General features: G+C 61.9%; 1 protein-coding gene across 1 annotated transcript; it reads left to right on the forward strand.

Moving 5' to 3' along the window:
- Window positions 1-1,744: 1,744 nt before the first annotated feature.
- ALX3 (ALX homeobox 3) lies at window positions 1,745-12,129 on the forward strand. Its single transcript, XM_066352742.1, has 4 exons — window positions 1,745-2,050; window positions 7,041-7,357; window positions 10,502-10,630; window positions 11,025-12,129. Exons 1-4 carry the CDS (start codon window positions 1,774-1,776, stop codon window positions 11,331-11,333), a joined length of 1,032 nt encoding a protein of 343 aa, XP_066208839.1. The 5' UTR covers window positions 1,745-1,773; the 3' UTR covers window positions 11,334-12,129.
- The last annotated feature ends 3,272 nt before the right edge of the window (window positions 12,130-15,401 follow it).

Below are 15,401 nucleotides of genomic sequence, written 5' to 3' on the forward strand. Positions count from 1 at the left end.
TGCATCTTCCACAGTAAGCTGCTCAGTTCCTTTGTTGAATAGGTGGTGTCCTGAGTCGACACTAGCGATCTCCTCCCAGGAGAACAGTAGCCACAGCACAACCCAATAACTATCAAAAACCATTATGAATGGTCCAAAGGGATCACATAGGTTGCTTACCCAGAGCTGAGATCCACTGGATCCCAAAGAATGAGTCCCCCTGGTGAGGCCAGAGAGGAACTTAATTCTGAGCTGAGCCTCCCTCTTGGCTGGAAATACTAGCCCCAGGTGTTCTCATCTCCCTGCTCCAGTCTGTAGTCTGTGATTAGGGGCCCTAATGGCCATAATGCCTCCAATGTGGTGTTTAAACCAATAAGGCTTCAGAGAAGTTACGGTATGTTTAATAATGGCTTAATGACTACTTGTGAGATGCAAGGCTTCTGGTTCCTGTTTGGCCTTGATTTATAGCCCAACTCTGGCTGAGGACAGCCAAGAAACCCCCTCCAAGCCCCCAGCGGAAGAGGGAGGTGTTCACACCAGGTCTCTCGGATTCCTTTAAAAATTGAGAATTCAAATGAAATACAAATGATGTTTGACTCCCCACCCTTCTCACTGGTCTCTTGAGGCACTTAAAATAAAAATAAAATGGTGTGATCCATACTTAGGGACTCCTCAATCCCCAGAAGCAAGCAAGGCCCTCTGATATTTCTTATCCGACCTTAGGTAGGTAGGGTGAGGGCTGATACTCTTTTTCAGAAATCCTAAGCTGCTGTGCTAGTCCTATGCCGCCTTTTGGCCAGAGAACTCCAACTCTTTGAAGATGTGCTCCTACCCTCACTTCCCTCCAAAACGGCAGGTCAGGGGCACGAGCCCCGAGGTCTGGGCTGCAGGCAGCCTTCTACAGTGGGATCCCAGGGCACTGCCAGATCATTTGCCCACTGCTGTTCAAACTCAAAACCCACTCCACACTCCACCACCTGCTCCAAAGGCAGCCTCTGCCGGCCTCTCTTCGGTCCTGGGTTGCCCCTGCGAGTTTCCCTGTCTGCTCCAGCCCTGCCCCTGCTTCAGACCTACCAGGAATATATAAGGACTCTGAGGACTGACTCAGTCTAACTCCCAGTTAGATGAGAACTATAACGGCTGGTTCAAGGTCCCGCAGCCAATTAGTGATAGTGCCCAACTCCCAGCTCCCATTCCCTGAGCAGAGCTGTTTCCACACAACGCTCCCAACGATGCCTATCTCGGTGAGAAGCAAGAGATCTCTCTCTAAGGGACGTGTTTTTGGTGGAGGGAACGGTCCTCCAACTCCCAGCTGAGCTCGGTAAAGTTCCAGCCCATATCTGCCTCGGCCCTTACCCCGCGCTGATGCGAGGAGGAGACCAGGCCTAGGAGTTCTTTTTGGGGAGAAGGACTCTACCCGGAACTGCCTGACCGCTCTCGGGGCCGGAGCCGCTCACCGGATACCAGGACCAAGGGCGCTGCCCCGACCTGGGGCCTCACCAAGACGGGCAGACAAAAGGGTCTTACCCTCTGCTCCAGCTGCTCCGGACATGCGGGCTAAGGTGAAGCGGGGGGCTCCCGGGCTCCGAGGGGTTAACCGCGCGGGGCCGCACGTGACGCGGAGGGTTCCAGCCGAGGCGCGGCCCCTCGCCTGCCCCCCGCCCCCCGCGGCGCACGCCGCTCCCGGGGGCTCCGCGCCCCCGCTCCCAGGTCCCTCCCCCTTGGCGGCCGCTCACAGGCCGCGCCGGCAGCGCGAGCCCCGGAGCCCCGGCGGCCTGTGCGCCCCGAGCCGGCATGGACCCCGAGCGCTGCGCGCCGTTCGGCGTGGGGCCGGGGCCCGGCCCCTACGCGGCCGCGGGCGCCGAGACTCCGGGAGCCCAGGGGGCCTCCGCCGCCGCGCCTCACCTGCACCCCGCGCCGCCCCGCGGCCCGCGACTGACCCGCTTTCCGGCCTGCGGGACGCTGGAGCCCTACCTCCCCGAGCCGGCCAAGCCACCCGCCAAGTACCTGCAGGACCTCGGGCCCGGCCCGGCGCTCAACGGCGGCCACTTCTACGAGGGCCCCGCGGAAGGTAACGCGCGGTGCGGGTGCAGCGCGCAGCCCACCCGCTCCCCTTCGCTCCCGGGCCGGCTCCGGCCTCTCCGCTTCCCTCTCCCGCTCGCTGCTCAACTTGGTGACCCTCTCGCCCCGCGCCAGGGCTCCCTCGGAAGCCGGGCCCGCGCTGGGCCAGGCCGAGCAGAAGCCCGCGCGGTGCGGGAGGCAGAGCCACGCGTGCCTTCGGCGGCGGGAATGGGAGGCGGGAGGTCAGAGAGGGTGGCGGCCGAGGCTGAAGGCGGCCGGGACCGGGAAGGAGAGCTCGTGCTTGGCCTCCGTGGGGCTGGAGCTGCCGCCTCCCAGGAACCCCGGAACGGGCGCAGGCCCGGGCGCCGCACTGAGCCCTCGGCCCCGGTCCGGGCGGAGAAGCCCGGCTGTCCTCAGTGTAGCTCCTGTTGCATCCCCGAGGCCGGGCCCCGACCCAGACTGGCCCCGCCGGGCCCCGCCGAGGGCTGTGGCCCGGCCGCCGCCGGCCTCTCGTCCTCAGGCCCGGCCTCCGTGGGGAAGGCGCGCGCGGGTGGCCGCGGCCGGTCCCGCAGTGCCGGGGCCGTGCTCACCACGGAATGACTGTTGTGTTATTTCTCAGACTGACCTGGTTTCCCGCGTTACGCACCGCGGTAGCCACCGTTCTCGCAGGCTCGGCTTCCTCGCACTGGATCGTCACCGCCGGGCCGTCAGGAGCAGCCTCGGCGGGCCTGATCCCCGGGGGCCTCCGTGCCCCGTGCGCTGAGGCCGGCGGGACCGCGCTGCCTCCCGAGATCGCGCCTGAACGCGGGGTCCGCGGCCCCGCCGGCGCTCACGGCGCGGGCGGACCTGCGGGAGACTTGGCGCCGGGGCCCGCCCCGTTCTCGTTGCCACATCCCGCAGCTCGGGCCCAGGGCTGGATCCTCCGATCCGCCTAACCCGCCTTCGCCCCGCTGGCGCCTCGCGGGCCTCCGCGGAGTGGACGGGCAGCCTCGGCCTTCGCCCCGCCGGCGGTGGGAATGTGGGGAGGAGGGCGGGAGGTGTGTGGGGGTCAGCGGAGGAAATGAGCGAAGCTGCGGAGCTTCGTGTCTGCGCCCTTTGAAAGAGGCTCTCCTGATAAAAACCACAGTCGGGACTTAATGAGAAGCAGTTGGCCTGGCTCCTCTGATCCCAGCCAGAGGCGGCGGTCGCGCAGCGCCGACAGCACCGCCGGGGACAGGTACCCGGCCTCGCGGGGCGCGCGGCGTCGGGCAGGACCGGCCCCGCGGGCCCACGTCCCTGCTGGGCGCGCCGGATCCCGCCTGGAGCGCGGGGCACCGGGACCTGCCCGACGCCGAGCACACGGCGGAGAGCGCTGCAGCAGGAAGCGCGGCGGAAGGAACCGGCCACGGCGAGGGGGTCGGCAACGAAATGCGCGGAAAGAAAACCGAAGCGTGTAAACAAGCGAACAGAGAGAAAAAGAAAGGGAACAAAGCGTCGGAGGACAGGGCGATAACGAGAGGGAGAGGCGGCCGACGGGCTGGGCGGGCGGGAAAGGAGTAAATGATGAACGAACAAGAAACCAAAAAAGCAAGTGGAGATCGAACGAAGCGGGTAAATGGAGGAGGGAAGAGACGAATACAGTAGAAGCAGATAAAACGAAAGGAAAAGGCACACCCGAAAAGAGCAGAAAAGAGCAAACTGGGGGCAGGTGGGAGGAGAAAAGGAAGGATTCAGGCCGAGCGGAGGACAGGCCGAACGAAAAGGAGGCGCGGCGGGTGCGAGCGGAGTCTGGGAAGAGCCTTCGCGTCCCCAGGGCCCCGGCTGAACTCGGCGGCGGGAGGGCACGCGGCCTGCGTCCCTGCCACGGAGCCAGGCTGCTGGGGAGAGACGGGCCTGGGATTCGGGGCGCGCAGCTTGTGTGTGGGACGTGGCGGGCCAAGGGGGAACCCGCCTTATTTCCCGGCTTTTAAAATAACGGGCACGGATGTTTCCAGTTCAGACCAGTGAGCGCGCAGCTGCTCCCCATCTGCGGCGCGATCTTGCCCGCGGACGGGCAGTTGCGCGCCCCAGAGCCTGGCGCACCGCGTTGCTTTCCCGCCCTGGGCGGACAGCACCCATCGCTGCTCTGGACCCTGCCGCGTCCAGGCCGTGCAGGCCACCGCCGTGCCCTCTGCGCGTGGATGCTCAGAGCGCCGGCGAGGGGTTCGGCGGGTACTTCCTGCTCTGCCTGGGCCCGCGCAGCCTGTCCCCTCGCTTGGCTCCCGGACCTCGGAACTCGCCCGCTGGCCCAGAGGCCCTGAGCTGGGTAACCGTAAGGGACGCGCTCCGCGGGAGGACCGTGTCTCGGTCATTGCCCCGGCCGAAGCCTCTAGGCCAAAGCTGCGAAACTCTAGGGAGAGAACCAGGCCTCACTAGGGTCCCACATGCTGCGATTATGTCCACGTCGGCCTCGGGTTTTCAGCCAGAGCTGCAGGATACCCAACCTCCGCGACCACTGAGGGTCGCTTGGGAAACGGCGCGGGCGCGGAGCACACTGCCGGGAAAACTCAAAGCCGGAGGGTTGGTCCTGCGGCTTCAATGGACGCCATCGCGGGGGCAGTGGGGCTCCCCGAAGGCAACCCGAGCCGTGCGCTGCCCCTCCCGGCGGCCGGCTCCGAGGCTGCCGCTGGTAGGGGCTCCGGCAGCTCCCCGGGTGCGGTCGGAGTGCAGCGAGCCTGAGTGCGAGTCAGGGACCAAGCTCCGTGGCCCCTCGATGGCTGCTGTGGCCTTGTGGTCATGCACGCCCTGGACACCCAGGCGTTGAGCCCCAGGCTCCCAGTCTCAAACAAGAGCACTCCCCCTTAACTGCTCAGTGTCCCCACCAGGTGCAAGTGACCTCTACACGCAGTCTGTACACACCTCGGCCACACCCACAGCCTTAGAGCGCGTCCTTCCCTTTAGGAGTTTAGATCCAGACTGCTGGCCTGCTAAACCGCCCTGCCTCCCACCCCTCTCGTCCTTGGGCACCCATCCTCAGGAGGCTGCTTGGTGCTCTTGGAAGCATTCCCCTAATCCCCAAGGAGGGGGAAGGCCACCCTTGCCTTAGAGTCCTCCAGGCAGATGGGTAAGGGTTTGGGGCAAAGTCGATGAGGGCAAAGTTCTCCGTCTCCTGAGAGGGCTGTAGAGTGGCAGCCACCCGAGGCCAGCAGGCTTGGCCTTATTTGAGGTATCTATCCTGAGAAGTCCTGGTGCACATTCACCCCTGACCCTGGGTGGCTGACAGGAAGTCACCTTATAGCCCCAGATCTGGTCACTTCCTCTGGGCAGATCCCTTTGGAATAGATACTGAAGGCCCAAGAGGCAGAAGAGAAAGCCCCAGAGCTTTGGGGCAGGATGGGGGCTCTGTAGCAGTGTCAGCAGTCCCTGGTTCCCATCCCTGAGCCACACTCGGCATCTACTCCCAGAGTCCAGCAGGACCTCCTTCTGAACCCGAGACACCCAGACCTTCCATCTCAGCCCTGCTGTGTGTGGGGTGTCCCCTGTCAGTCTCCCAGTCTCCCCGCCTACTTCCAGTTATTTGACTCAACTTCCAGGAGTGCTGCTTCTGAAGGTTGCCCCTAGAACAACAACAAAAACATGTGGCCCAGAATGGAAGCCAGGGGACAAGAGCATTTTCTCCACTGTCTGTGCTCCACCTGAGCTGTGAAGGAAGCCCGGAGCCCTGTGTGTCATTGGTGCACAGCCAAGGGCAGGCCCTACCTGGCTCTCCCAAGCCCCCAGGACACACAGCATGGAGCTTATTTCACCACCTGGGTGGTCCCGGGAAGTCCCTGCCACCTTTCAGCTGAGGAGCACCTTGAACCACTAGTCGTCCACAGGGACTCTCAGACCCCCGACCCCAGAGCCCGTCTCTCCGGTCCCACCCTCCCCCGACGACAGCTGCCATCCTGACACCAAGTCTTGGGAAAGAAACTGCCTCCTGGTGCCAGCTCGCTGGGCCTCCTGGGGGCCAGGGAAGGGGCTGTGTGACTCCCTCTTTGTGAAGCGCCTTTGTGGCGTCACTCCTGCCATCCCAGTGGACTCCTCAGTAGAGAATTTATGGGGACGCTGCTGGGGACCCTCACCCAAGGACGAGGACGAGAGCAAGGCAGTTGGGGTGATCTGTTTCTCACTCTGCCCTGGTGGTGGCGGGACTCCGCCGAGCTTCCTGAGTGAGGTCTGGCACGCTGGAGTGGGCTGCTGGGGACGGTGCCCAGTCTGCAGTCAGGTGCCCCCTGCTTGTCCCATGCTCTTGGGGAGGGAGGGGACAGACTCGCTGGAGGGGAATGATGAGGTTGGGAGCTGTGCTCCGTTTTGACACTGGACTACCAGCTCTCTCTGAGCACAGCCCAGCTCCTGCCTGTCTGTGGCTGGAGCTTACATCCTTGTCCATTCGGGGAGGAATGAGAGGACCCTCTAAAATCCCTTCACCCCATCTTGCCCTTCATACCCCAGGCATGGGGGATTTGACTGGGCTCTGAGCCCTGGGATCCAGAGAACAGGGCACAGCCAGACCAGCCATAAGTTGTCTGAGTGTCCCTGTGAGCACCCATGGCCTGGGCAGGAGGACTGGGAGCCAAGGCCTGCAGAGTCAAGGACGGACAGGGAGGCCGTGTCTGGCGGGGGCGGGCAGATGTCAGCCGCCCCATGCTCACCCCCTCCTCCGCCCTCCGATAGGCCCTGCCATGGCGCCAATCCTGGCACCTCCACACCCTGTGGGAAGAGCCACCGCAGAGCGCTTCCCCGAAATGAACCCCCCTCTGGCCCCAGCAGATCCGCCCAGACCACAGACAGCATGGCTCCCCTGGGCCCCCTCCCCAGCTGGAGGCCCAGCAGGAAGGCCTCCTGATGCCAGGCTCCCATGCAGGGTGGCTGCTCAGGGAAGGGAAGGAGAGGGGAGGGGAGGCGGGGACTGAAGTGTCAACGGTTGCCCCCCTCCCTCCATTCCACCCACAAAACCGTCTGCTTCGGTTTCCATCCCGCTTTTTGTGTTTCCATTGCAGCTGAGGAGAAGGCCTCCAAAGCCGCCAGCTTCCCCCAGCTGCCCTTGGACTGCCGAGGGGGCCCCAGGGACGGGCCCTCCACCTTGCCGGGCTCCCCGGGCCCTTGCCTGGCCGGCTTGCGTGCCCCTCTGTCCCCGGGACTGCCCGACTCCATGGAGTTGGCCAAGAGCAAGAGCAAGAAGCGCCGGAACCGCACGACCTTCAGCACGTTCCAGCTGGAGGAGCTGGAGAAGGTCTTCCAGAAGACCCACTACCCAGACGTGTACGCCCGGGAGCAGCTGGCTCTGCGCACGGACCTCACCGAGGCCCGCGTCCAGGTGAGGGCACCCTGGGCCCTTTGGTGGCCTGGGCCAACCAGACAGCGGGCCAGGCCATGGAAGAGCCGGAGTGGCGGGCGCTAGCCCTTCACAGAGCCGCCCTTCCCAGGTGCCTGCGCCCAGCCTGGCCCTCTTGGGCATGCCTTCCATGCCCAGCCTGGCCCTCTTGGGCTTGCCCACCATGCCCAGCCTGGCCCTCTTGGGCTTGCCCACCATGCCCAGCCTGGCCCTCTTGGGCTTGCCCACCATGCCCAGCCTGGCCCTCTTGGGCTTGCCCACCATGCTCAGCTCTGCAGGAGCCACAGGCTGGCAGCCCAAGTTGAGGCTTTTGCTTGGGTATGGGGATGGTGACCTCTGGGAGTCAAAAGACCTGTGTGGCGGTCTCATCTGTGTCATGGACTAGCTGACCAGGGGTCTTGGGGCGTGCCATTGGCTGTCTCAGTCCAATTTCCCAATGTAGGAGAGAGAGTGATAGTACCACCTACTTAGGGAAGAGTTTTGAGGAATGCAGATGGGGCCGCATTTGGGAAGCCGTGGAATGCCGAGCACAAATCAGGGCTGCTCCAGAGCAGGAGGGTCCCCGCTGGGGGCTCAGGCTCAGTGCTACTCAAAGCCATCCTGAGCCAGTGACCTTTAGAACTCCCAACACTCGGACCCTGGCTGGGAGCCCCACCCCACCCAGCAAACGCTCCCAGCAGGGATCAGGCTCCAGGCTCCTAGATGGGGCCGTGGCCAACGAGGTGTATGGGTGCGGGTGGGGGGCTGGGGGCAGGGGAGAGGGAGAAAGGAAGTTCGAGTCTAGCACACTTTGGAAGTGAGAAGGAACACGAAGGCGGCAGAGGGAGTGGGAACGGGACAGGAGGCCTCAGTAGGAGCCTGGCCCGCCCGAGAGGAAGGTGGTCCTTGTGGCCTGGCCGTGAGCTGGCGTGACTCACGGGCTCCCTGGCACGGCCCAGCAGGAGGCCCTGGGACAGGGTTTGGTGCGGGCTTCTGGGGAACGGTGAGCAGGTGGCCTCTGGACAAGAGACTTCATAGGGGCGGAGCTCGTGCTGTCACCCCCTGCGTGGGCCTCTCTGGAGTCTGTGTGAAACCCTGGGGCAGGGCCAGCTCCGGCAGAGTATGGGGACTGACAGACCAGCTACCATCTAGCAGAGAAGGCCCTACGACTGTCTCCCTGGAGGAACAGAGGGGCGTGGGCTGTCTCCCTTCTCTGCCGGATCCTCCTGCTTCCATGTTCCTCCCAAAACAGGTTTCTGCGATTGTCCACTAGGGCTCCGCAGGGCCTGGGGCCATCAGAGCGAGATGGCCAACGGTCACAACAAGCCCAGATTATATAAGCCATGGAAATTGGAACATCACGTCTCCAGAGGCCTCAGCAAGCCTCTGGGCTGGGCTCTGACTAGTGGCCCCGAGGGAGCTGCTTTGGGACGTGGACGGTGCTCCTCTCCTTCGCCTGTTCAGCCCTGGAGAGGTGCGGGCGTAGCCATGAGGCAGAGCCACGCGGCCCCAGACCTAGTCCAGACCCTTCCCCCATGACTGAGGCCCTTGAGTAGGGATACTTTCTCTGACAAGAGTGTAACACCTCCCCATAGGCCCTGCTATGGAGAAGAAGAATAAGGCCACACGTGGGACAATACAGAGGGCAGGTCCAGAGTGCAGGTGGCAGCCTGCAGTGGGGACTCTAGGGAGAGCAGGTTGTGACAGCAAGAATTCCCAGTAAAGTGATCAGCTCCACTGGCTCCAGGGAAGGGAGAGTAGAGAAAGGAGGGCCGGGGGCTGGGCAGGGGGCTGGGCAGGCAGGGGGCTGGGCGGGGGGCTGGGCAGGCAAGGGGCTGGGCAGGCGGGCGGACGCTCCCTGAGCTTGCCAAGGCCTGTGGTGGCATCTCTGCAACCCGAAGGTAGGGGTAGATGTGCCCGGCTTCTTGACTCAGGGCCTTGCCTGCCTGCATGGGCAGGGTGACCATGGGGGAGTAGAAGGGGCTAGGGTGGGTTTACTTTTACACACATGCTTGTGCACGCATGCGCGCGCGCACACACACACACACACACACACACACACAACTTCTGTTGCAGTCCCCACTAGGTCCCTAGAAAACAGGAATGGTTATAGCTTGGTGCAGTTTTTTTTCTTTTTTCTTTTAAAAAATTGATTCATTTTAGAGAGACAGAGAGAGAGAGAGCATTTATTTGTTGTTCCACTCAGTTGTGCATTCATTGGTCGCTTCCCGTATGTGCGCTGTCCGGGGATCGAACCTGCACCCTTGGTGTTTCAAGATGACACTCTGACTGAGCTCACCGGCCACAGCCTGGTTCAGTTTTGAGATAGCCAACATCTAGCCCAGAGGCCAACACATAAATGTTCACTAAATGACAGCAATGCAAATGCACACATCAATACACAGAAACACAACAGTCCTCGGGCACGTACCCAATGACAGACTCATCACAGATACGCACACAGATGTGCGCAGCGCACAACATGCCGCCCTCAGCCACCAGGAGCTCACAAATAAATGGGTGGGACAGACTCCCAAGCACACGGTGGTAATAGGATGTGGTCCGAGAGACGCCCAGTGGTCTGTGCCCCTCGGATGCATGAGGGCGTGGAGGGCTAGGGAGGACCTGGGCAGAGGCAGGGAGGAGCAGGGGGCAGAGCGTGTCCCAGGCCAGCAGTGGGGGAGGAATGGGGAGGGTTGCTGGCTGGCAGGAGACGGGCCTGTGGAGAGGCGCAGGGCCTGGTTAGATAGCTGGGCTTGGGGCTGAGATCCCCAGGAAGCCACTGGGGTTTAAGCAGGACCAGGACCTGAGCAGACGGCTTTTAGATTTCTCAGATGCCCTGAGACGGGCAGACTGGAAAAGGAGATGAGGTATCTGTGCACTGGCACACCACGAAACCTCAGAGGCCACGAGCCCCGTGACACCCTGGCCAGACACGGCCAGGCGGGAGAACCAAGGCGTGACTCAGCCTGGGAGTGGAGGGGGGTGGAACCTCTCCTCGGCCCCATCCCGGGCGCCTCCCCATGCCGGTTTACAAGCTCTGGTCCGGAGCCAGCTCCCCAGCCCGTGGGACAATCAGCTCTCCCCAGCCCGGCCCACGCCTCAGCGCCGCTCTATCACCCCCTCAGCCTCTCCTTTCTGCCCCAGGTCTGGTTCCAGAACCGCAGAGCCAAGTGGCGGAAGCGGGAGCGGTACGGGAAGATCCAGGAGGGGCGGAACCCCTTCACGTCCGCCTACGACATCTCCGTACTGCCCCGAGCCGACAGCCACCCCCAGGTGAGACCCCGCCCCACGTCCAGGCTTGACCACGTCCATCCATCCAGTCTGGTAGCCAGCAAGACTATGAGCTCTGGCCCTGGGGAGACCGGAAATGGCGTTGGGTCCGGTGTTACCACGGGCAAGTCACTTCTTCTTCTGCCCAGTGGGGCCCTTACCTGTCTCCTCAGTGACGCACCCACAGCAACTGGCACTAGGACTCCCTGAGGAAGGTCTCATTTTGAGGAGCAGTAGCAGGGGACTCCCAAGATGCTCAGGAGTGCTGGGGGTAGGAGCGTAGCAGGTTCTAGACCTGGGCCCAGCAGAGGCTTCTGGGAAAGTGTCTGGAACCCCTAGTTAGGGAGGCAGCCCCTGGGGCTACTGATTGGTGAGCCTGCTTTCTCTCTCTTTTCAGCGGCAGAACTCCCTGTGGCCCAGCCCAGGGTCTGGGAGCCCGGCCGGCCCCTGCCTCGTGTCTCCGGAGGGCCTCCCTTCCCCGTGCATGTCTCCATACTCCCACTCGCCTGGGAATGTGGCTGGCTTCATGGGGGTGCCAGCCTCCCCCAGCGCCCACCCCGGCATCTACTCCCTCCACAGCTTTTCCCCTGCCCTGGGGGACCACAGCTTTGAGCCCTCCCCGGATGCCGACTATAAGTCTCCAAGCCTCGTCTCTCTCAGGGTGAAGCCGAAGGAGCCGCCCGGTCTGCTGAACTGGACCACGTGATCAGTTGTGTGGACACACAGACTAAGCTGCCACCCCCTTTCCTGTTCCAGGCTGCTCCCACCCCACCCTGGCCTGAAGGCCAGGGAGGACACACCTCTGCCTCAACCCCAGATGGTTCCCTGGGCCGGCAGAGCAGCTGGGACCCTCAGCCTCCTGCTGAGTCTTATCTCTTAGAATAAGGTGGGGCTGCCCAGGAGAAAGGGGGCTCCAAGCTGGTAGGACTCTTCCTACCACGCGCTGGGTCTCCTCACCCACACGCTGGGCTGGACCACCCTGCTTCCTTTAGACTTCGACCAAGTGTCAGTTATCCCTCCAGCCGAAGCGGCTTGATTGGCTCCTCATTCGGGGAACGCAGGAAAATGGGAGGACACAGGTGGAACCAGGAGTTCTCAGTGACTTCGGGGAAACCAGTCTTGTACAAACACCTAGGGCAGCCGCACTCCCCCCCTCGCACCACCAGGGGGCGTGCACCCAGCATCCGGTGCAGACAAGAGCCTGCAAGTTGGTGGTCAGTGTAAAAATACCCAGTCTCCCCTGCTCCAGCCACCCCTTCTCCCCTGCGCCCGCTCCCCAACATGCTGCACGGTCCTCTCCCCTCTCCACAGGGCAGAAATTCCACCAGAAACCACCAAATATTTGGATTCTCCTCCACAGAATCAGGCCAGAGCTATGCCATGGAAACCCTAGACTTCCCTGGTTTTACCCTCTGGGCGTTTCTAAGAACAAAACAGATTCCTGCAGACCCTGAGCTCCTGAGATCCCAACCCCTTTTTGTAAAGATGCTTTTGTAACAAAAAGTGTGCTGCCCAGCATAATAATAAAGGTGGCAGTGTGTTTGGACCCCGTGGTTGCACGCCTTCAGGCTTCGGCCCTGGGCTGCTCTAGCTGGTTTTTGCTCAGGGTCCAGGCGGGCTGGCAGCCCCCCCCCCCCCCCCCCGCCAGGCGAGGGGAAGGTGGGTTTGCAGCAGAGCCCTCAAGGTGGGTACACGCCACACCTGGCCCAGTCACCTGCCCGTGGGCTCTGGGGCTTTGGCAGGTGTGGGAGGCAGGGAGGAGAGCCCAGCTCCAGGGCCACTAGGCTCCTCAGGCGGGGCTGAGGGTGAAAAGGGGAGTGAGAAAGAGGGACAAGTTTGTGGCTGGACTGACAACGGGAGGGGCGTGGAATGGGAGACCAGGCAGCCCACTGAGGGCTCGGAGCCTGCCTGCCCGTGGACAAGGACCCCAGAGCTGTGGGGGTGGGGCGCCCCCTCCCCCCAGGAACCCCCGGAGCATGTCTGAGCTGTGGGGCAGATGAAAGCCAGGACTCTTTCTTGTGGTTTCAGAGTATTACCCCTTCTATTCTTCACCCCCACTTTCTGCCTTATCTCTGCAGCCGGAAGGCAGGAGAAGAGCGGCTGGGTCCCTCCCGCCCTCCCAGTAAATACCAGCACATTGCTCAGAGCTCAGCTTCAGATAGCAGCCCGCTACCCGACACGGAGTCAGCCAAGCCACAGACACCGGTGCTGGGCTCACTCCCGCAGGGGAGCGAGACCCTCCTCAGACGGTTCTTCCTGTCAGGACAGTCACAGCACCTAGTCTCAAGTGTCCCCCAGGGGAAACCAGTGTCCTTCTTTTCCCTTCCCTTCATTCAGAGCCTGGCTTCGGGCACTTTCTCTGCTCGGGGCTGACCCTGGCTCTGAGCTCCAGGTGAGCTCTGTGTCCATCAGGAAGGGAAGAGTCCGAGTGGAAGGGAGAGGATGGCCCAGGGCAGCGACTAGTGACCTTTTTCATTGCATAGCACACATAAACTAATTACTGAAATTTTGCAACATACCGAAAGCATATTTTTTGCTGATGTGACAAAAAAAAATAAGGATACTTTTGATTTCTGTACACTAGATGGCTATTACATTAGCTGTAGTCATTTTTTTTATTTGACACTCTAGGCCTGACCTGTGGTGGCGCAGTGGATAAAGTGTCGACCTGGAAATGCTGAGGTTGCCGGTTCGAAACCCTGGGCTTGCCTGGTCAAGGCACATATGGGGGTTGATGCTTCCTGCTCCTCCCCCCCCTCTCCTTTCTAAAATGAATAATAATAATAAAAAAAGACTCTAAGGGAAAAGCAGTCAGTGCCCCTTAAACAGGTACTGCATGTTTTAAAAATTCTTGCCTGACCGGTGGTGGCACAGTGGATGGAGTCTTGGCCTGGGACACTAAGGTCCCAGGTTTAAAACTCGAGGTCACCAACTTGAGCATGCATGGGATCATCAACATAATCCCAAGGTCGCTGGCTTCAGCCCAAGGTCGTTGGCTTGAGCAAGGAGTCACTGGCTCAGCTGGAGCCCAGGTCAAGGCACATATGAGAAGCAATTAATGAACAACTAAGGTGCTGCAACTACGAGTAGATGCTTCTCATCTCTCCCTCCACCCACCAAATAAATAAATAAATAAACAAACAAACAAAAAAATCCTTGTGGCACACCATTCGGAAATCACTGGCCTGGAGCACAACCCCGTGTTTCTAAGTCCAAGGCCAAGACTACCGCACCAGGTTCTTCACACGAGGAGAGGCCAGCGAAACTCTGGACTTTCTGTCTCACCAAGTCAGAGAGATGCAGAGAGAGCAGTTTGTGCTACAGATGCTGACTGAGTGCCCACCCACGCTGTGCCGGGCATGTGCTGCATGCCAGCGATAGAGCACTGGTCAAGCACAGCTCAGAAAAACGACGGAGAGCGGAGAGAGGAGAGGAGCTGAGAAAGCAAGGCCGGCAGAGGTGGGAAGAGACAGACGGGAGAAGAAAGTCGAGTTGAGCCGGAGACCACGGCAGCCAGCGTGGGAGAGGCGGGCAGAGGCCAGGCGGGGCTGGCGGGGGAGGGCACAGGGAGGCCGGAGACCAGCTACTGGCTCCCATCCAGGGGCATCTGCCCACAGCTCATATTTTTCTGTCCAGTGACAGCTCAATGAAGGGAGAGCTGACTTTACAACCGCCGCTTCACACATAATGAATATGAATGGGCACCCCGAGCCGTTCCCGGGATTATCTGTGTGCTGACGGCCTCTCCCGCTGACTGGGCCATCGCAGACGGCCTCTCCCACTGGCTGGACCATCGCGGCCGGCCTGTCCTCTGGCTGGGACACGGGCAGCCGTCCACCTGCTTCCCATTAGCCCCATTCCCATCCCCCCTCCTCCGCATTCTGGGCGTCTCACCACGAAGGCGCGGCCCCCGGGTCTCCTGATGCCCATGACCCCAGCCTCACTCCAAGGATGACCTCAGCGGTGGCCTAGGCTGCGTGCTTCCCCAGGGCTAAGCGGGGGCTCTGGTCACCCCTTCCGGAAAAGGAGAAGGGACGCGGCCCTTCCTGGGACCCCAACTTGAAGGGAGTCGCCTGCCTTTGCTGAGGCCCCTCCCCGCCCCAGGGAGGCTCACTCAGAGAAGCCCTGGATCTTGGTCCTGGCAGGGCACAGATGCCAGAACCAGGCCCAGGCCCAGGCCCAGGCCCAGGGCGGGGCCCTCGCAGGCAGGCCTGAGGCCCAGGCTTCTAGTGTCAATCCAGCCCCGGGAAATGCTTCTCATTAGAGGCATTCCATCTTCCTTCCCACCTCCCCCGGCCATTTACACATCAACCCGAATTACCACCCCGAGGGCAGACCCTGGACAGCCCCAGACAAGGGTAGGTCCAGCATCACAGGGCTCAGAGTCATCCTAGCCATTCGCCTGGGGGGGTGGGGGGGTGGGGGGGCACACACACACACACAGGACACAACGAGCACAAAGAACCCTCAGGGCCCTTGCTCCTGGTGCTGGGGACCCCTCCCTCCGCACTCACCAACTGCAGGCTCCCCCCACCCAGTCTCTGCTTCAGGAGGGGCGCTGGTGGGGGCCAGTGGGACCTGCCTGGTCCCGCAGATGTCTCTTTCTCCCACGGCACGACTCTCACTCACTTTCATGGCCGTCTATCGATTGTGAGCTCAAGAACAGTGAGCGTGGTGTTCTATTTCCCGGGACACGCAGGGCTCCTATGCCGGGGCCTGGCCCAGAACAGGCCTCCAAGGATGGTGGCAGGGCTGCTAGAGCAGAGGCTGAGGC

This window comes from Saccopteryx leptura, chromosome 11 (genome assembly GCF_036850995.1).
Source record: "Saccopteryx leptura isolate mSacLep1 chromosome 11, mSacLep1_pri_phased_curated, whole genome shotgun sequence".
Classification (NCBI taxonomy): Eukaryota; Metazoa; Chordata; class Mammalia; order Chiroptera; family Emballonuridae; genus Saccopteryx; species Saccopteryx leptura.

Excerpts from the sequence above, each read along its gene's own strand:
- ALX3 (XM_066352742.1), top strand. The coding sequence starts at position 1,774 with ATGGACCCCGAGCGCTGCGCGCCGTTCGGCGTGGGGCCGGGGCCCGGC. Across the intron at positions 7,358-10,501 it reads TCACCGAGGCCCGCGTCCAG|GTCTGGTTCCAGAACCGCAG; the intron begins GTGAGGGCACCC and ends TTTCTGCCCCAG. Across the intron at positions 10,631-11,024 it reads GAGCCGACAGCCACCCCCAG|CGGCAGAACTCCCTGTGGCC; the intron begins GTGAGACCCCGC and ends CTCTCTTTTCAG.